Source organism: Stegodyphus dumicola, chromosome 9, assembly GCF_044657685.1.
Source record: "Stegodyphus dumicola isolate Sdum_Otavi_A_Nest chromosome 9, ASM4465768v1".
NCBI classification, from domain to species: domain Eukaryota; kingdom Metazoa; phylum Arthropoda; class Arachnida; order Araneae; family Eresidae; genus Stegodyphus; species Stegodyphus dumicola.
The window spans coordinates 69,507,123-69,529,552 of record NC_140776.1 but is presented as its reverse complement, the minus strand read 5'-3'; the positions used below and the strand labels follow the sequence as shown (position 1 = coordinate 69,529,552).

At 30.3% G+C, this 22,430-nt stretch overlaps 1 protein-coding gene and 1 long non-coding RNA gene across 2 annotated transcripts in view; one reads left to right on the top strand and one right to left on the bottom strand.

Moving 5' to 3' along the window:
• LOC118186856 (structural maintenance of chromosomes protein 4-like) overlaps positions 1-15,755 on the top strand; it is a 139,421-nt gene extending 123,666 nt beyond the window's left edge. The window contains exons 25-27 of the mRNA XM_085823565.1: positions 3,084-3,316; positions 9,482-9,665; positions 13,046-15,755. Coding sequence (XP_085679691.1) covers positions 3,084-3,316; positions 9,482-9,665; positions 13,046-13,495 — 867 coding nt within the window. The 3' untranslated portion in view covers positions 13,496-15,755. The remainder of the gene's footprint in view (positions 1-3,083; positions 3,317-9,481; positions 9,666-13,045) is intronic.
• On the bottom strand, positions 3,993-22,171 carry LOC146995377 (uncharacterized). The gene is made up of 2 exons (XR_015043006.1): positions 22,124-22,171; positions 3,993-4,661 (listed from the first exon to the last, which is right to left on the bottom strand). It is a non-coding gene; the product is annotated as an uncharacterized LOC146995377 (long non-coding RNA).
• Positions 22,172-22,430: the final 259 nt, after the last annotated feature.

Below are 22,430 nucleotides of genomic sequence, written 5' to 3'. Positions count from 1 at the left end.
GTTTTGTAAAATTGTTGTAATTATAACTGCTTGCAAAAAAATAATAAGCTGGATCAAATCAGAAAGTTAAGGAGCAATGCAATCTGCTGTATTAATTGAAATTCTTTGGAATCAGTAAAGTATAATTTTAGCCTACCTTAACAGCGTCTGCTATACATTATTGGCTATGCAGCATGAGATTGGCAACAAAAGACAAGGTGTTCTGCTAAATGTTTAGTCCAAAGAGATTGAGTCCTGAAGGACTATTACTTTCGTTTTGGCATTTTGCGTCGGGCTCCTATAAATGTCGGTTCACTTTTCAAACTGTTGCCACAAAGTGTTAGAGTCCTGCATTATATTTGAAGAAATTAAATAATGAAAAATCTGCATAAATGTATGTATATTTCTCGCATTGGGATTAAAACAGCTGTATCTAGAGCCATCAAAATTTGAATGACGTAATCCTACTGTGAATATGGCATCTGAAATCCCAAATTTGGAATTTTTTTTTATTATCGATTTCATATTTTGTAAAACTTTAACGAATTTTTGAGTAACAAACTCAACGATTTAAAAGCAAGCAATGGCAACACTTTACGGGGGGGGGTTAAACCTTTTTATCTCCAGCGCGTCGAACTGTGTATCGGAATTTCTAAAGATATGCTCGTTTTAAAATTATTTTGCAACATTGAACTAAATTTTATGGTTTAAGTGCAAAGAACATATTTAATAAATAAAGGTAACACACAAAACATTAAAAAAACACCCCTTTGAACGTAATTTAAAATCTGAAACATTTCAGTTTTTTTTTATGTGCTTCTGTTGTGCACTGAGACAATAAGGCCTGAATTGTATTAATCCAGGTATTTATTATACAGTCAAAAGTCTTTAAGCCGGAATGATCTATAATACGGACCTCAAAGCTACAAACTTTCTGCGTATGCGTAAACCCATAATACCTTTACGCATGCGCATAATACGTTTACGCATGCCCGTTTAATGTATAACGGGCGGTATAAGCTAAGATCTAATTATCTATTTCAGTTAATGTTGCAGATTGTGTTGTTCCTTAATCTTCTAATTGGATCTGGCTTATTATTTTTTGCAGACTGTTAGAGCAATTTTATAAAACGTAAGCTGGAACTTTCGATTATGTCAAAAAGTGTTTCCGATTCTGGAGCTGCCAAAGGATCTACAAAGTGAAAGCATGTTTCGATGTCCATCAAACAAAAAGTGGAATTGCTGCAAAAAATGGATAAAGGCATATCCTTTGTTTCTCTAAATATTCCGAAATCTGTTTATCAATTTCACGCTGCTCTGCCGGGGGGGGTGAACGACGCAACGCGCAATGAACGGGAAGTTGATATGTCAGCACTATCCTTATCTTCAGGGCAGATGTTTTTATTTTATTTGCCTTATAACTCCTTACTAAATGTAGTATTTCATCTCGTTGTACTCCGTCTTTGATACGCTTTAAATCAAATTCCTCGTCATTATAATTCGCTTCCGATAGCGAAGAAAGTGACACAGAGGTTATTGAAAACGAGAAAATTGAGATTGACAAATTAGTCGGTATCCTCAACACGGCAATTATAGGACTTGAACAGCGGAACTTTGTAACTGAAGAAGAAATTATGTCTGTTTATAGAATTAAGAGAAAAACTTACGTTGAAAGAAATGTTTAATAAAGTAAACAAATAAATGTTAAGCTTTTTTTTTTTTTTTTTTTTTTTTTTTTTTTTTTTTTTTTTTTTTTGTAAATTTTGATACCCTTTAGATCATAATTGTTTTTCATTTCATAAATTATGGTTTCATATTTTTAATTGTATAATTTCTGCTGCATGCCATCTTACCAGATATAAACTGATGATCTATTATCCGGAAAAACCAATAATCCGGAATCGCCGAAGTCCCAATGAGTCCGGCGTAAAGACTTTTGACTGTACTTACATGTGAATCTTGTGCATGCATAAGGCTTATGTAAGCTCTGAATAAATAAATTCTCACATATACTTAAGCTTACTGAGGGTCGGCACTAGATATTTTGCGGCCTGATGCTGTCTCTGTGGGTCCTAAATTCTAAGTGCCTTCTTAAGTTCTAAATTTTGGCTCCCAGTGCTTTCCTTAAATTCTATTAATTTTATCATCCCATAATTTTGTTACTTGGTGCTTCTCTAAATTTTGCCACCTGGTGTGTCCATATGTGCCCTGGAAGCTCTGGGTTTATGTGAATAAAAAATCAGTTATTCTTAATTAAAATAGTGCTAAATGTAATCTCTTTTTTGTATGAGTATCATTAACAAAATCTTTTTTCAACATCTAGAGAGAATTTTTTCTCGTCAAAATTTAGTGCAATTAACTTAAATCTGTAATCAACACTAAGCATTGTGTCAACATAAAAGGTTTCCATCCATACTTTTTTATTTAAATACTAATATAAAATAAATTGTTTATGCATCAATGCAGGAGTCAATACTCAAATTGTCATGTGTTGATAAACATACAGTGATGAGAATAAAAGATAATAAATAAATAATGATTCGTCAGGTTGGCGTCAGAGATATAAAATATTAGTAATTGTAAAATCAATGATGTTTCTATGTAGAATGTTTAAGTTTGAGATGTATGCCAAGCAGATACGCAGCTACAGATTCAAATTATCACACAAATTTATGCTAAAATGATTGATTGTTTGTTTCTTCAGTAATAAGGTATTTTATTTAGTGCTGAAGTGAAATCAAGAATCGGGATTCTCACGTGTTTTCTTATGGGGTTAAAAAAATCAAATGCACATGCGTGAAGCATGAAAAAAAATTCCTAATTTTTTTTTTTTTTTTTTTTTTTTTTTTTTTTTTTTTTTTTTTTTTTTTTTGTTGTTTTGTTTTGTTTGTTTGTTTGTTTGTTTGTTTGTTTGTTTGTTTGTGGTTTTAAGGTCCAGATTTTAGATCATTCCAGATATTGGACGTCGGGATCTCAGAATTTGTATTATGTATCTCAATATAAAATGATCGTTTGGCTTAACCTGAAGTTTTATTCAAGACATGTTTATTCGTAAAATTAAATGAAGTAGCTTTATCACTAATAATTTATACTTGTTTGTTTAGGAAGAAATGTATCGGAAGAAATTAAATGATTTGGAGGAGACAGTAAAAGAACGAGATCGTTATAGAGGTTATTATGAGACTCTTCGAAAGCATAGATTGAATGAGTTTATGAAAGGTTTTAATTTAATAACACTTAAAGTCAAAGAACTATACCAAATGATAACTTTAGGAGGCGATGCAGAGCTTGAATTGGTAGACTCTTTGGATCCTTTTGCTGAGGGCATTGAATTTAGGTAAGTCTTTGTGGTTTAAAAGTTTTTATCTTTATTATTTCGAAGCAAGAAATTTATGTTCGAGATATCGGAATAAAATGTTATTTAAAGACAAAAGCATAAGATGACTTTGAATTCATTTTATTTAAATTATCTATTTTTTCTTTTATTATATTACTCGTTTTCATCGACCTGTAATCATTTAGTATTGTGTGTGAACTAATTTTAAAATTACAAGTCATTTAACATTATTTTGCAAAGCTTTAATAATATTGCTTTAATCTGTTGTTGCTTAGTCAGAAACGTAGCTAGGGTTTTCAGCACCGGGGACAACTGAAGAATTTGTGTCCTTTCTGTGTGCTGAGAATGGAAAATATTTCATTCTAAAGTTTTGTAACATCAATTTGGCACTCCTTGGTTGCTGCGTCCGGGGCAGATGTCTCTTCTCGCCCCACCCTAACTAGTACACTGTTGCTAGTACTGTAATTTTGGACAGATAAGCCACCCTGGCATATATGCCACACACATGATAATTAACTAAAAAAAATGAAAGTTCATTGGCTAAGCCACACTGTCGTATACGCCACAGCAAAGCATTCCAAAATATGGCACTTAATACTCATTTATTAAGTTATCACCAAAAGTTATATTATGAAAAAAGAATATGTAAATTAGATAATCAAACAGAATTCTATAATTAAATTGAACTACATTTATTTATACAAACTGTTCAAAATCCAACTTGTCAATGTCAAAATTAAATAAATTTAACAAATGACAATCAAGGTCAATTTCATTATTCTGTTCTAAATCACTTCTTTCAATGTCCCTATCTTTACTTTCATTTTCCTTTTGGTTGATTTCCGATTTAATGAAAACTGATACTATCATATCAACTCGGGCTGATTGCCATGCTGTATCGACCCATAAGGCAGCCTCCTCATACAAAGCTTTTCTCATTTGTCTGGAAGTTGTGAAGGTATGGAGTACGCTTTGTATGCGTTCCTCCCACTGCTTTTGTAGTTCCTGCTTGAAAATTCTATTGATGGTGAGATCCAGTGGCTGTAAAGTTTTTCGAAGCCCACCTGTTCTCACTGAGACATCAGTGCTTAGTTTTTTTGCTTCAGATTTTACTATATACACTAAATGGGATCGCATTGAATCCAGAATGATTAGTCCTGGGGTTGGAAAAAAGCACCTTTTTTTTTTCGATAAATTTCTCTCGGCCAAAACAGCATCATTTTTTCGTACATCCATCCTTTTTCACTGCCATAAATAAGGATTCCTTTAGGAAAATTTCCTTTCAGAACTGTTTTCCTTTTCAAAATTGTCAAAGGGGTTAACTTCTATCTCTTAACGGCAAAGCCTGAAACATAAATAAAAGAAATCTTTTTATTCCCAGTTTACACAGAAATTATTTTTTCACTTGTTGAATGAACAATTCTGCTTGGAGACAGTCAAAAGTAACGGACACTTCATACATATTAATTATTTGCCCTTTATTCAAATTTTGTTCTTTTATTTTCTTAGATGTGTACTCCAAAAAAGCTATCTTTTTTCAAGCCAGCCAATGGGAAACTTTTGTCCAACTATTGTTTTGGTCCTGACAGATAATTTCTTTATGAAATTGAAACACCAATTAGGTCCTCCAACAAAATTTTTGATGCCCGTTTGCTGAGCAATTAATTTTGCTTGAAGGTGCATTCTAACTGTTGACACTTTCTATCTGCTCTGTAAGACAGAAGAAAATTAAAGTCCTTCAGATACACTGCAGACCTAAATTTTCAACTTTAAAACACATATAAGCCGCGTCTTATCTACCCAAAATTCCGGTAGGTGGGATTATTAAATGTACACTGCGAAAAAAATGAAACAGTTCTATATCTCCCGTTCTACTGAGCTGATTGAAGAAATTCAACTTGCACTTTTCTTGTCTCAAAAGCACGACTTAGGACACATATTAAATTTATATATAGCATTGTTCTAATATAGGTATTTTGACACAAAATCGGACTTTTTCTGAAATGACCTGCCACTTTTTTTTCCATATTGCGATTTTACATCTAAAATTATGTGAAATTTCCAAGTTTTTAAAAAAAGCACGAGTATTTTTTTGAAAAATTAGCTCATCAATGTATATTGAATTTTGTATATATTTATTAATATCTTTTTTTATATTAACCTACTTGATTCTTTCTTTTAGAATTCAAAATTTAGTTCATTCCAAATAAAATTCACCTATTTTATGATTTTTTTAAATAATTTTTATACATTTTTCAAAAAAAATTTTTAATTATAACCTGTAAAATTTTTACCATCATCTTAAATGTATTTTTATGTATTTCGAATCATACCTGCAAAAAATTAGAGTTTTTTTATGCAAAATTTTCTGAGACATACATGAATTTACAAATTGATGCATTTTGAAATTTGGCATATTTGTTGAAAGCGATAATAACATCAAATGTTGTTTACGCACTTTATTAAAAATTATTTGAAAGTAGGAATGATGCAACTTTATTTCCTCTCATTTATAATGAAAAAAAGGGAAGGAAAATAGGTTGCCTTATATTAAGAAGTTCGCCAAGTGAATTATTCTTGGCACAAACTGAAAAATATGTGCCAAGATAAATTTTTGAATTTCACCATAAATTTCCCACCAGATTTTACAAAATTTAATATTAAGGCATAATTTGAGGCATAGAATCAAAATATGGATAAAAATGGACATTTCATTTCAGAAAAAGTCTGATTTTGTGTCAAGATACATGTATTAGAACAGTGCTATACATAAATCAAGTATATATCCTAAATATATGAGATATGAAAAACCCATCTTGAATTTCATCAATCGGCCCAGTAGAATGAAAGATATAAAACACTGTCCCCTCTTCTTCTTCTTTCTTCTCCCCAAGCAATCAAGTGATGGCCAAAGTTTTACCATAAAATATTTAATATTTTTCTTCAGAAATTGACCTAAAATTGAAAACTCATAAGCTAAATTTAAGGTTATCCTATTAATTCATCTATATATATTGCCCTAAGCACGAATGATTTGTCATCTGAAATAGCTCCACCTATCAGACATATTGAAGGTAACCAATTCACCTGTAACTTGCATTCAAGAAATAAGGGAGGAAAAGTTCTACAGACAAAAAGCATTCTTTTGTCACCTGTAGTTTCTGTTTTGGGCATTTGCATCATTTAGTGCTTTGGCAATAATACAAAATTTTTACTTTGGTTCTGATTGTGGTTAACCATTTTCAAGCAATCACAAGATTTTTTTTTCTTTTGTTGGTTGCATGAACCTGTGTTGTTAAAAGTAAAAGATGGCAAGACAAATAAGGATACCATATTTTGCTAGTTTAGAGTTAAATGTTTTTTACTCAGCATTGTTGTAGATGGAAGGATAAAAGTCTGACTATACTCCGTTTCAACCAACCGGAATATTTTAGAAGTAAAATTTTCCTCAGAAAATTAAATAAATGATAAATTTATAGATCTCATTACACTATTGCATTAGCTATTATCACATATACATTCTAAGCACTGTGATTTACCACCAAAAATGGATAAGCATGACATTACAAAACAATCACAAGAGCTTTGCCTTGGTTTTATGTAAACCCAACTAATTTTCTATACATAATCCTGTGTAATTTTTGTAACAAAGGATGTAAGTTGTATTTTTTCTTCACATCTCGAAAAAAATTATTGATATTGCCTACCATCTACAGGATAGCATGTGGTGGAATATTTTTTGAGTTGCAGAATCCTGGCATCAAAAAGGTGCAAAGTATGATTTTATTTGAAAAATGGATAAACATTGGGGATGTAGTGTGAAAGATTATGATATGTGATTTAACAGTATTTTATATGTTATATCTGTACTTTGTATTTGTTTATTATCTAACTGCATTAAAGTATGGTCTATTCCATTAAGTTTTTGCCAAAATGAATTTGGCAACATTTCTTCCAACTTCCTTGTTCAACAAGATTTTATAACTGAATAGATATATTAGTTTCATATTAAAGGCCTACAAAGTATATCAGCTGAAATGCACTTTTGTGCTCAAAATTTTGCATAATTTTAAATTTAGACTTTGAGATTCAAGTTGGCTACAAAAGCAACCATTTTTATAATTTTATTCCATTCTTTTGGCTTTTTTAAAGTGATTTTGATTTTTTATGCATTCAAACTATATCGAATGCTCGCGCATCCGGCATTCAGTATCTTCTGAGCTTCCTAGATAAACAAGCTTTTACTGTATTTTCATTTTGTGTTAATGGGGAATTAGAGACCAGTAGCTCTTCTGTAACAGCAAGAGATTTCCAAGTTAAATATCAATATTAAGAAATTCTGTTAATGTATATTATGATTTTTAAAAAATTAAAATAACTTTTTTCAGTTATTTAACCTATAATTTCATTTTGAAATTGAATTACTTGTAAATTATATTGAACTAATATGTAAGTTGGCTCTCAGATCTTAACGGTAAGAATTTTGTTTAAAATTTCTCAATTGATTTTTGCAAATATATACATTGCTCTGTTTCATTTAGAATCTGAGAGGATTAAATTATTCTATTTTCAACCAAAACACATTCCCTGTATCAGTTAATGGACAAAGTCATTATTCTCATAAATAAATGTCTTTAAAAGAACAGATTTCGGTATGAAAATTTGGAAGCTGAAGAATCACCTGCTGGTGGAAACAAAAAGTGGGTCAGGCAGTATGTCAATTATATATTTATTTTGGTTCTTTGCATTAATTTATGTTCCCCCCTTGTTTTTAAAACTTTAATTATTTGGTATGGTTAAGCAAGAGAGTGACAATAAACTGAAATTCCTAAATTAGAGAATATGGAATAATCAGTCTTTTCAGCTACCAATTAGTCCTTTTTTGATGTTATGGTAGGGAAAGAAGTTTATCACATTATATGGTAATGAATGATTATGTGCAGTAATGTGGTGTGTGGCATCAGCTTCATCTGTTGTTAGATTACAGGTATTTTTTTATATGTGCAACATAAAAATGTTTCAATCGTGAAATACCCTGGTAAACGACACTTTGCAATCACATGCCTTGTGTTGATCGTATACAAAGTGCTAGCTGCTATTTATAGGAGGGCCCTAGCTACATTTGGGGAAATTCAAGTTAAAAAACCTGTCTGTAAGGGTAGTGCATATTTCCTTCAAAGTTACAAAAATTTGTTGAATATTGCAAGCCAATCAAGCTTAATCGTTGTAACTGAGCACATAGGACTAATGGCTGCTTGCATGAAGATGATTAACAGTGTGACTATACATTTCTTGGAAAAGAAATTCAAGCTTCGAATTAACCTTCCATTGGAGCATTTCCTACAGAATGACAGTGGCATAGCCTTTTTTCCTAAATTAGTGATGGATGATGAAACATGGCCTACACTTTCAACTATAAATGAAACGAATGTGTGTATAGTGGAATATCTAGCTTCTCAATTACATTATAAATTCAGAGCGAAGCATTTATTACATTCAGAAGTCAAACAACAAAAATCAGCGTTAATCCACAAAATTACATGTTTACATGTTTACATTTATTACATGTTTTTTTCTGCTAAAGGGATGTGATACTTATCGACTGTGTAAATAGTATACTGTCAAATACTGCTGTGATGATGTACTGCCATCAAAAACAAATGGTACAGGATGTTGAGCTCTGATATTGCATGATAATATTCAACTGTGTTTTCCCCATTTAAAAAATAATAATAATAATAATCTGATGAAATTTCAAAGGGAAGTGCTGCTGTATTTGTTGGAAAGTCCAAATGTCATCCTAAGATTACCCTTTGTATGGTGTCCTTGAAAAACATCTGAGAAGTCAATATTTCCAGTTGGAAGCTTGATTGTGGAAGTGTGTGACAGTTTAGTTCCTCTGTCAGTCTAGTCACTGCTTTGAGAAGGAAGTCTATCAGTTACCATAATATAGAAGTAGTCTCTACAAGCAAATGGAATTAGAACTTTTAACTGATATGTATGTATAGATTTTATGATTCTCATCACCTTTTCATTTGACCATACCAGATTCATTTCATTCCTTGTGGTCAAAAATTCTAATTTTTAATATTAAATATTGCTTGGATAATGCAAGTTTAATTTTTCATTATATGTGTGTATATATTTTATTTTTATTTGTTTTAGTGTCAGACCTTTAAGAAAATCTTGGAAAAGTATACGCAATTTGTCTGGTGGCGAGAAAACCCTCAGTTCATTAGCATTGGTTTTTGCTTTGCATTATTATAGATCTACACCATTCTTTGTAATGGATGAAATTGATGCTGCATTGGATTTTCGTAATGTGTCAATTATTGGGAGCTACATAAAAGTAAGATTTATACCTTGATTAAAAATTGTTGTCCAAACTGTTTTAATTTTTTAAATATTGCTAACAGTTGAAGTATTTTATTTTATTAAATATACTTGGCTTCTTTCTATTATTTGCATGATTTCTATTACTTGCTTCGCAACTACCAATGTCTGGCCCAGAACCATTTTACCCAGTTTCATATCAAACTGTTAAAAAAGAAGTAAGAAGCTGGATAAAGAACAAACATGATGATATATGGTCTAAACTACCGGACTGTGCTCATTCTAAATTGGTGCTCAGTACACTTAACTTATCAGGTAAACTCATACACCTCAGTAGAACTAACTTATGCCAGGTAATTCAAATTGTCACCGGACATGCTTATCTGGCCAAGCATCTCCACATATGTGGTCTTGTTGAATCTTCTCTCTGCTCAGCTTGTGGAGAAGAAGAGGAAACACCTTTTCACTTCCTGAGATGATGTCCGGTTTTTTTTGTCCCTAGAAACTATTTTATCCTAGACTATTTTAAATAAACATCAGTCTGAAAATTTGATATTACAAATAATATTCCCCAAAAATGTTTTGCAAAAAACCAAATTAAATTTTGCAAATACCAAATTAAATTTCATATAGAAAATAAATAAAAAAAGAAAATCTAAAAGGTTTGAGATTTTAAATTACATCCAAAGGGACGTTTTTTTAACATACTGTGTGTTACCTTTATTTATTAAATATCATGTTCTTCGCACTTAAACCAACAAATTCAGTTCTAGAGCAATATCGCAAAATAATTTTAAATTGAGCATATCTTTAGAATTTCCGATACTCAGTCTCATGTGCTGGAGATAAAAATGTTTTTTTCTGTACAACGTTGCTAACTGGTCGCTTTGAAATCTTGAATTTTTTTAATCAAAAATTCGTTAAAGTTTTACAAAACATGAAATTTATGATAAAACAAATTTCAAGTTTGTGCTTCCACATACCCATATTTGCAGTAGGATTACGTCATTCAAAATTCGATGGTTCTAGGTACCGTTGTTTTACCACAATGCGAGAAACATACATATATTTATGCAGATTCTTCATTATTTAATTTCTTCAAATGTAATACAGGGTGATAATATTTGGTGGCTACAGTTTGAAAAGGAAAAAGGACATATTCAGAGTGGTTTGATGCAAAATCGCAAAATGAAAACAATAGTCCTTCATTGACAAAGCCCCTTTGGACTAATAAGTGTTTATATATATATCGTTACTGTTGCTTATGTTTATTTTGAATAATACTTGGTCAACAAAATATTTTTTTAATTAAATTTTTTAAATTTTGTTAAAAAAAATTCTGGCCTATCAGCTGTTTCCAGATTGTGTATGCAGCCCACAGGCAATTTGATCCTAACTTCACAATTAACTAGCAGTTAATCCTAACTTTTTGAGTTTGAGACCACAGGCGTAGGGTATAGATTTATGCAATTGTTTATAACTTGCTGTAGTGGTTTAAAAATTGCATTGTATCAGAAATGTTGATTTGGCTACCCTTTATTTGTTTAAAAAAATATATATATATATATATATTATTTGTCCATCCCACTGATAAGAGGGAAAATGTTTCAATGAGACTGTTCTAATGATTTAGGCATTTGTCTTGACTTCTCCATTTTTGTTTTAGTTCTTAAAGTATTTTTACTAATTCTCAATTCCCCCTTCCTATTGTATTCTGTTAAACTTCGGAAGATTATGATACTACCAGGTATGAATTTTGTCATTCTCTGGTTTTACCATCCAAGTTTTTTGAGCAGATTTGCTCTTCCCTGTTTTTACTTTCACAGGTTTATAACTTTAAAATTTTTAAAACAAAAGTTTATTAATTCACGTATTCAAGACAGGCCTTTTTTAGCTTTTATACTGGAAAATCAAATTAACTTTCATGTATGAAAATAGTTTGAGCTTTTTATTTTTTATTATAAAGATTATTTCTTTTTAATTTATCTTTTGCATTTAAATCATTATTTGATCGTTTGCCTTGATAGGAAAGCTCCTATTTAGGATTTTACTTGTATATTATTAATTTACTTGTATTTTACTTTTATATTATCTGTTTCAATTTTTAGTCTCTAATTAGTAATACTTATTTCAACATTCAATACTTTTGTGGCTTGGACATCTGAAACAAGTCTCAGTGGATTTGTTGGAATGAAACTTGTTTTAGTTGGTCTAGTTAATCAATTTGATTTGAAGCTTCAAAACACTTCCTTGACAAGTTCTGTTTAAAGCATTGAACAAAAGAGATTAACAAATGTTTGTGGTATTCATATAATTTCATGTTATATAAGCATTTTCGGTTCAAATATTATTTACTAATTTTTTTTTCTTTTTGAAAAAAGGGATAGGTAGCATTCAAGTATTCTTACGGCTTTTTCTAGGCATTTTAATCCTAACTTTTTTTAATTCATATATATATATATATATATATATACACATTGTAAAATAAAGGCCCACCAGCGGCCGAGCGGTAAAGTCGCTGAACACTGGTAGTTCGGTCCGAGGTTCGAATCCCGCGAACGGGCTGGCTGCATGGGTGTTTTCGTGGTTTTCTCCATGTGTAACGTGTATACAAGCCAGTTCCCCTTAGAAAGTCCTCCACGAAGGCATCCCTCCCCTCAGGCAGATAGCCCTAGTGTGCTTTGCCGTAATTGAATACAGAATGTGAAATGCGATGCAGATAATATCAGTAGAGCTGGACTTATAAAAAATTTTAGCAGACTGCTGACACTAAATATAATCCAAAAATAGGTGACACCCTGAACACGAGTTAATGAATAAATTACGTTAATTTTATGTTACGGTTTTTTAATAAAAAATGCAATATTTTTCTTTAATTGTCTTGACATATTAAAGTACCTAAAACATACTTATCTAATTAAAATATTATTTTATTTTAAGATATATTTTTTGAAGGGTGGGATGAGGTTGCCCGGAAAAACCTTTTAATTGTAAGGGTTCTGTGAGTCAACAAAGTTTGAAGACCGCTGATATAAAGAAACTATGAGTGAATTCAAGTTAAATAATGTCCTACCTTTCCACAATGTTAGCCTTATTGTTTGTTAACAGTTTACAGTTTTAAAACAAAAAGTGGCAGTTTAAGAAAAACTGAATTTTTTAAATTACAATCCTATTTTAAATAGCCATTGGGGATAGTTCATTTAAAATCATTGCAAAATTTTTCCTTCCCCCCCCCTTTTTTTTTTTTTTTTTTTTTTTTTTTTGTTTGTTTGTTTTGTGTGTGTAATATCAATTTACAAATTAAAATTTTATAGAGCCATTTTTTCAGTTGCCTGTTTTCTTGTTATTATTAATCAGTGTAATACTATAAAATTTGTGTTTATATTTTCTTTACAGGATTGTACTAAGAATGCCCAATTCATTGTTATTTCTCTTCGAGAAAATATGTTTTTGCTTGCTGATCACCTTATTGGAATTTATAAGTTGAATAACCGTACAAGAAACATTTGCTTGAGTCCAAAGTGTTTGCAAAGTCTTGTACAATCAGTTATGCCAAATGTATCAGTGATAGCTATGGATAGAACTGTAACTGATGAAAATATAAAATTAGAAAAACAGAATTCAGAAGAGGTAGAAAAAGATAATAGAAACAGAACTGCTGAATCCAATGAACTTTCTAAAGACATTGTATTAGATAAAACTATAACAGAGAAAAGAAAGTGTTCTTTTGCTGTCATAGACATAACAGAAAATATAAATTCCTTGAGAAATGGAAACGAGCCATTAATGCAGACTGAAAAAAGCAAAAACAAGAGTTTTGAAATTGACAATGATCGTCTGCTTTGAATGTGAGGCATATAACAAATTATCATGTTAAAAATTGATGTGGTAGGAAGTAAATCTTTTTTCTCTGCTAAATATTATCAAGCAGAAAAAGTCGCAATGAATGGGAATCGCAGAAATATAGTTGAGAAATGTTTTCAATTAGAGAATATATTTCTTCGTTAAAATGTACATGTAGTCATTTTCTCATTTTCATTCAGCATATATAACTTAAGTATTATTTTATTTTGTGACTAATTTATTTTTACCCTTTTTTTCCTACTTGTACTACTCATTTGCAAATTATGATGCAAATGTAAAAAGTGTAGAATTTTTTTATAATTTTAGATTTTGCATTTACATGAATTTTTATTACAATTTTTGCTGAAATTTTATTCTGATTATAATTAATTTTATTGTATGTCATTGAAGTTATTTCACATAAAAGAAGACTACCGGAATTTTGCTATTCAATAAAAGGCAATAATGAACTAAGATCAGTAGTATTTTATTCAGTAAGCAAATTAAGGACTCAAAAGAAGAGTGTGATTTTTCACATTTTTATTATTATTATTAATTTTTTTCCAGCAGAAAAATTGAATTTTGAAACCGTAGTTAATATTTAGGCCTTGTACCCAGAAATGATTTTCAAATAGATTTCTGACCATTAAAACTGCAGTATCGTGGAGGACAAGAGAAAACAAAAATGCAAAGATGCAGTGTGTGAAATTTCAAGTAGTTTGGTAGTTCTTAAATTTTATGTCGTCCCATAGAAATGAATGTAAAGTATTTCTGTACTTTCGGAATTCGACCAACATTCAAGTGACACTAATGCTGGAACCGGTTGGAGGTTGCAGATATGCTCTCTCCCAGTATATATCTCGTTGGTTATAATTTGTTCCTATTTCTAATGTGGTAAAAAAGGTGGGATATTGGAGTTTCTGGAGCAAGGAGTCAAACATAAGCATTTCAAAATTATTTCATTTTTTTTAATGAAAAGCATTTTAACATCTTTCTGCTTTTGGGGATGTGAGTTCTTTTATTAAACGGCTCTAAATTTGGCGATTTTAAGATTGATTTCTATAGAAAATTTTTATTTTGGAGATCTGGGAATTTTTTTAAAACACAATAACATTGATAAATTTAACTAAAATAATGGTAATATATTTAAATTACATTTAAGTAATAACATTAAAATAAAACATTTTTATTTTCTTTTGCTGTTATATTATAAAGTGGCATTACTTTCCATTTTGACGATTTATTATATAGTATTTTGAATCTGAAAAATAAACAAGGTAATAAATGCTATAAAGCACAGTTTACAAAGCAATTCATAGCAAAAGCAAAATAGCTATATAGTTAATTAAAAATTTCTTCCTTTTAATTTTTTCATGGTAAGAATTTTTCCCATGTAATTGTCTAAGAATTGTCAGAATATGCATCAGTTTTCTCTATGAAATTAATTTTACACTTTTTTTTTTCTCAAAATATTTCTAGCCCTTTTTCTCTTGCTGAATATGTAGGGCTAATTTTTCTTTAGGATTTTACACATTGCAACTTGAAAAGTTTAGAAGGATTTGAAGGCAAGATTTACAGACCCATAATTCTAGAAGGCTCCAGAAAAAAATTGACAAAATGAAAATGTCTTTTGTATTAACACATAATGGATGTATTTTACAGAAAGTTTGCAATGAAGTTCTTTTTTTTTTTTTTTTTTTTTTTTTTTTTTTTTTTTTAACATCTGGAAGAACAATGAAAACATAATGTTTGAATGTTGTACTTCTGATACTAGAAATCTTTTTCTTAACATGTTTATTTTCTCAACTTTTCACTAGACACAAGTATGGAAAATATCAAAAATGTTTTTAATCTTTTTGCATGGACAGGAATTTATAAAAAAGAATTTTTCTATTAATAGTGAAATTGAAAACTAGCAATTTAAAAGATTCACCTTATATAACTGAGGTTTTGGGACTGAAAGGCAGAGTGTTTTTACCCTGCACTTGGATGTTGCATTTGTTTCTGCCACCTCTGATAATTTTTAATTATTCATCATTGCATAATTGCCGCTAACATTTGAATTTGTTATGACAATAGAGTTACTGAGCCAGCTTATATTAAAATTAAATTGTGTAGTCTTTGACTACTAGTCTACATTTTTAGTTTGAATTTGACTATTCCTGTTTAATTGCATCACCACAAGCTGTAGTTGATTTTGTCAACATAGGAACGTGCCTATATGTTCTAAGTTCTTTTTAAATAAAAGGTTTATTTAAACTTTTATGTGACTTTGTAGTTACTTTCAGACATAGCAATAATTTGCTTCATGTCTATAAGAGATTTTGGACTATTTAACTTTTACCAGATCAAGTAAAACCTTGTTACAAACACTGTTAAGAGAGTGGCAAATCAGGAGATAAAGCACACAGAAACAAGTGGGAACATTGGTTTGTGTAATTGAAACAGATTTTTAATTGTTAGGGAAAATGTTTAAAGAGAAGAAAATTGATTTAAATTAAGCCAAAATGTCTAGGAAGGCTTCAAATTAAAAAGACACATAACAAAATATTTATGTGTCAAAACGTAAATGTTTTGTAGCTTTTAATGTGGAATTACCCTAATACCGTTTAAGAATCAGTGTTATGACATTGATTTAAAACTGGCAATTTAAAATTACATGCATTTTAAACTGTGAAATATTATTAGATTGTGATTTGAATAGTGCTTTTTCAACAAATGTTTTTAAAAAATAAATAAAATTTAAAAGTGATCATGCAATTTATAACGATTAAGGGTATTTAGCTACCTAATTTAAATTATTTCTAACTAACCACTCACCTTTAAAAGTTATCTCTGCATATTAAAGCAAGTTATTGCCTTTCATTAATCCTTACTGTGGGCACAAGATATAGCAAAAAAAAATATTAAAATTAAAGTAGAACTTATTCTTCGCATCTAGTAAGATTTAAAATAATACAAAACAACTTATCACCTCTGGTGCATTAGTGGCTTATTGGAACTTTAAAATATATTAATTAGATTACAATGAACTCTACATGAAGATATAACACTGACTGTGTCAGACAGATGGAGCACAACTAATTTTCAAAACTTGCCAACCTCAAAACTTCATCAGGCTTTCAGGTTTGTTCTGATCAACAGATCTCTCTCTAGGATCTATCTCAGCAGCACTAGCAACAGCCAATCTTCTGTTACACATCATGCTGATTCTGATTTTATTTCTCATTTTAACCTATGCCATTTGACATAAAATCTGTCTGCTATTTACTAAACCTCTAGACTAAGTATGTGGCAAAATGAGATATAAAAGAAAAAAATCAACATAAAGCTGTTAGTAAAATGTAAATAAAATGCCCCTAATCTTCTTTCAAATATGTACATGTAAAATATTTAATGCTATCTGATAAATTTTATAAAGTGGATTTTATTCTCAAATTTGTTTTATAGTTATGTTTATTAAATTATGTTTAATAAGAATGCATGCTAATTACAGATCTATTTTATTCTTAATAAACTTGTTATTCTTATATTCTTAGAGTTATTACAAAAATGGAGCTCAGACATAAGTTAATTGAATTTATTCAGCTCTCATTTGCTGATAGGTTCTTAAAAGTACTTAATTCCCATGTGCAGAAGTGTGTACAAACCCTGCCTTTCTCCACTCCTGGAAACACTCGGAATACTATGTTAAGTATTACGGTATTTCCTTGTGTACAGGGTTCGTACGGTCCTTAAAAGTCCTTAATTTTGGCTAAAATGAATAATCGGTCCTTAATTTTGCTCATTTGACATTTCTTATCATTTCTAATGATTGCCATTCTAAGTGTGAATTACGATTTCTCATGAATATGGAATTAAAATTGCACGGCTCTTAACCAATCTGCTGGCGGATTTGCGTTGCACGATAAAAAAAAAAAAAAAAAAAAAAAAAAAAAAAACAGCTACCCGATCGAAAGTATCGGTGTCTGATTGGCTATTCACCCAATCTTTCGAAACAGGTGTTGTCCATAAATTTAGGCAGATTGTGACGAAAGCGTGAAGCCGGAAGTTCTTTAAGAGGCAAAAGTGATGATGAAAGTGCTTGAGAAAAAAAAGGGGGGCATTCTGAAAATATTTGCCAAAATTAGAGCAATCTCAACCTGGAAAGCCACATCCCTTCCGACGCCAATAGGAACGAGATGCCTGGAAAGTGCATTTTCAATAAACTGTAGCTTCATCAAGCTGACTACAAAGACTGGATATTGATGGATGGCAATCCTTAAATGTGGTCTTTGTCTGAAACAAATTGAAATTTCTAGAATGGGAGAGTCAGCGCTGAAAATTCAGTTCGGAAAAGTTCGGAAATACGTTTTGAAGCTTCAATAGACAATTAAGTATTTGGTTTAAACCTATGTTGTTGATAGTAATGCATAATTTTTGCTAATGGCAATACAATTATTAATTGAAAATAACTAATTAATTAAAATTTTTTTAATATTTTTAAAGCTGAAAACAACTAATTGAAACTAATTTTCCTGAATGAACTAGATGCAAAATTAACTTTCATGAATTACTTAAGTTATTGGGTAGAAGTTTAACTGAAAATATACATTCCGTATTATATATATATATATATTTATTTATACAGTACAAAGTCCGAGGTCTGGACTCGTCGGGACTTCGGCAATTCCAGATTTGAGATTTTTCCGGATATTAGATCATTTTAAATCTACTAAGATGGCACGTAGAAATTATAAAATTGAAAATATGAAATCGTGATTTATGAAATAATGAAGCATTTATGATTTAAAGGGTATCAAAATTTACAAAAGAAAAGAGCTTAATATTTATATGTTTACTTTATTAAACATTTCTTTCAATGTGAGTTGTTTGATTTGTTTTCTCTGCTAATATTTTAGACTAATACTATAGACATATAATTTCTTGTTCAGTTATTAAGTTCCAAAGTACTGTAATTGCTGTGTCGAGAATTCCGAATAACTTGTCAATCAAAATTTTTTCTCGTTCAGTAACCTCTCTGTTACTTTCATCACTATCGGTAGCTGTATTTTCTGGATTTAGAACCATACTGTAGATTTCGCCCTCCGTTAATTGATTGATGATTGGGCATTGTCATCGCAATGAAAAACTTCTGTTTAACTTCGCTAAATTCTGCCGCCTGGTGCGGCCATGCCAGATCTGGCGCTGGTTCTGGCTTTATGTGAATAACAAATTAGTTATTCTTAATTCAAATAGCACTAAATATAATCGTTTGTCCTATGAGTATCATTAACAAAATCTATTTTTAGCATAAGGAAAGAAATTTCTGCTAAATCTCCCCTTGTCAACATTTTAGCGCATTAAACTTAAATCTGTAATCAAATAATACTCTGTTATTTGGCGTCGCTGCTTGATTCATCACTCAAGTTGTCATCCGTTGATAAACATGTGGTGATGAAAGCAAAATACAATAAATAATTATTCACGATTTCGGCATCAAGGATATAAAATATTAGTTGGTGTAAAATTAACAAATGTTTTGGTTTGAGATTATGCCAAGCAAATACGCAGCTATGGAGTCAAGTTACTAATCACACAAATTTATGCTAAAATAATTATTTCTTCAATAATGAGATATTTTATTTAGCGCCAAACTGAGATTAAGAATCGGGATTTCCGGCATATAATTTTATGATGAGGAAAAAGATCTAATGCGCATGCTTAAAGCATACCCCTTCCCTTCAAAAAAGCCCTAAAAAAATTGGTTGGTGTTGGCTTTGAGGTCCGGATTTTTAGATCATTCCAGATATTGGATGTCCGGATCTTGGACTTTGTACTGTATATAATATATATACATCTTTCAAAATATAACTTACCAGTATGGATTCACTCTTTTAAAATAATTCTACTTTAATTAAACTTAGGAGATAATATAATCAATTAATCAATATTGTTTAGGAAATAAATTATATATAATATTTATATATATATAGTAAAAAATGTATATTTTCACTATTCAAGTATTCACTGTGACAAGTATTCTTATCTTGTCACATGAACAGGTTTCTGTGGAAAGGGGCTTCTCTGTAAATAAAGCAATTGAAATTGAAAATTTAAGTGACTCATCATACATTTTTCAACGCACAGTATTTGATTACATAAAATTTTCTGGAGGTGTTCTTAATATCTAAATTAATAAAGAAATGAGATCAGCAGCAGCTTCTGCAAGAAGTGGAGTTCGTTATTTAGAAGAACAAAAATCTTTAACTAAATCTGAAAATTCAAAGAGGAAAAGAAATATTATTGAGGAAGAAATTGATTATATGAAGCAGAAAAAGAAATTTCTTCAAAGGGACATTAAAGATATTTATGAAGAAGTAGACGCTTTAGCAGATGAAGCTGAGACCAGCAGGAACATTGATTTATTTATCAAAACAAATGAACTTAGAAGAATAGTTAAAGAAAAGGAAATAGACATAAATAAATTAGATGTTAAAATAGCTGAAAAGATTTCAGATTTAAAAAAAGCACAAATGTTTTGTATCTTTTATTGTACAGTAGATTATTCTAGTATCTTTCAAAAAACCAAGGAAATAAATTGTATGTTTACAAATCAGTTATTTTAATCTGCAAAATATTCTTACATTGTGATTATAATAGTAGTTGACTGTGTTTAAATAAATATCAAATAAGTTAAATAATAATCATGTAAATCTCTAAAATAGTGACTGTTATTAGTGTAAAATACACTTATACGTGTTTTTCAAGAAATTATGTTCCTAATTTAATGTTATCTACTTCATAACTTGTAGGGAGTTAGTTTAATTTTCAAAATTGTTTTATGGTAAGTATTAAATTGAATTTAATAATAGTGCATAATACACACTTCTGTTAGTTTCTTAAAGTGAAATTACAAGCATGAAGTCGGTTGTATGGATAATTGCTTTATTCTATTCATTTTTTTGTTTGCTGATAGGTCCTTAATTTTTTCTTTGATGGTCCTTAAAAGTCCTTAATTTTCATGTAAGGAAATGTGTACGAACCCTGTGTGTATTTTTCTTGTGTTTTTACTATTTATCCTCTAAAAATTAAGAAGGGAAAATTATGCAAATAATTTAATTCCAAAAGAATACAATTACAGTAAGAACATAACAAATGAAAAGAGTCATGGATAAATTACAGGTAACTATTGCAATATTATTTCTTTAACAGAAAATTTCATTCCAATAAGAATGCATCAGTAATATTAACATTACAATATCTAATGCACATACACATTTGATCTTCTATTTCCCTGTAATTTGAACCTCTCCCATTCTTGTTGTCTCTACTACTCCTACTACTCCTTAGGCCCAAAATGTCCATAAATTATTAAGACAAATGTGCAGCTGACTCAGCGAAATTGTAGATGAATGTCAGTTAGTGTTTGCTTCACTGTGGTTGGTCGTTTCTTGTATTAAACTGGCATAAAGTTCAAGAGTTAAAAGGGAAAGGTTCAGCATGACCTTTGCAAGTAGTTTTTGAGGTTTTGTAAGTAAGAGAAAAATAATCCCTACATGGAAGGATCCATTTTAAAATTTAGGAGAGCTCCTTCGTTAAACACATTGAGAAAACGCAGAATTAAGCAAACACTTTTAAAATTTTTAGAATTTGGCTCTAAAAAGCTAGGAGAGAAAATACAGTACTAATGGTTCTCAACAGTTGCCATCTCTACTGTTGTCCAAGTCCTAAATCCGGACATCCATTATCCGGAATAATCTAAAATCCGGGCCTCAAAGCGACAAACTTTTTTTAATATGCTTTACGCATGCGCATTTGATTTTTCCTTCCATAATAAAATGTGCAGATTTCACTTAAAAATTCCAATTCTTAATTTTACTTAGGCAGTAAATAAAATACTTCGTTATGAAAAAACAATCATGTAAGCATAAATTGTGAGATTAATAATCTGGCTCCTTAGCTGAGTAACTGCTTGGCATACATCTCAAACCGAAACATTCACCAATTTTATATTCCTGACGCCGACCTGGCAGGTCGTCATTTATTATATTTTGTTTTCATCACCGCATGTTTATCAATAGATGACAGCTTCAGTAATAACTCATACAGTGATGTCTAAACTTTTTTTATATTAGTAATTGAATAACAAGAGTATGGCAACCTTTTATGCTAACATTACGCTTGACAATGATTATAGATTTTTAAATGCTGTAAGAAATGTTGACAAGGAAAAATTCAACAAAAATTTTTTTTCATATGCTAAAAACAGATTTTGCTAATCAAACTCATAAGCCAAAAGATTACATTTAGTGCTATTTTAATTAAGAATAACTGATATGTTATTCACCATAAACCCAGAAACGGCAGCAGAATATGTCGGTACCAGACTGCAGAATTTAGAGAAAACAAAATTTTTGGAATTTGGGGAAGCACGGAGCAGCAAAATTAAGGAATGAGAAGTTTTTCATAATGCAAACTTTTTGTAATCAGAAAACATGTACGACATCAAGTATTTAAAGGAGTAACAATTTTTCCCCGTTATATATCCTGCAAATGAAAGAGCATGGATGACACAAGTGTTAATGAAATATAGGTTTGAAAATCATATGATACCCGAGGATCGGCAACATTTGAATTCGGTTGATTTACCTGATAACTCAAAAATAGTCCTGATTGTAGACAACTGTTCAACTCATACTTCACTTAAAGTGTTAGTGAAAGTGGTTGTAACGGAAGTTATGTATCCATATTATTCTTCCCTCCTAATTGTACGTCTGTCATTCAGCCTATGGATATCGTAATAGCGTGCACGCTGAAATGCAAATATAAAGTAGCATTTTTACAATCCATGTTAAATTTTTGAACAATGGTAAGACTATTCAAGAATTTTTTAAATATTTTAGATAAAATCCTCTGTGTGGAGCATCGCAAGATCGTGGAATGATGTGTCTCCAGA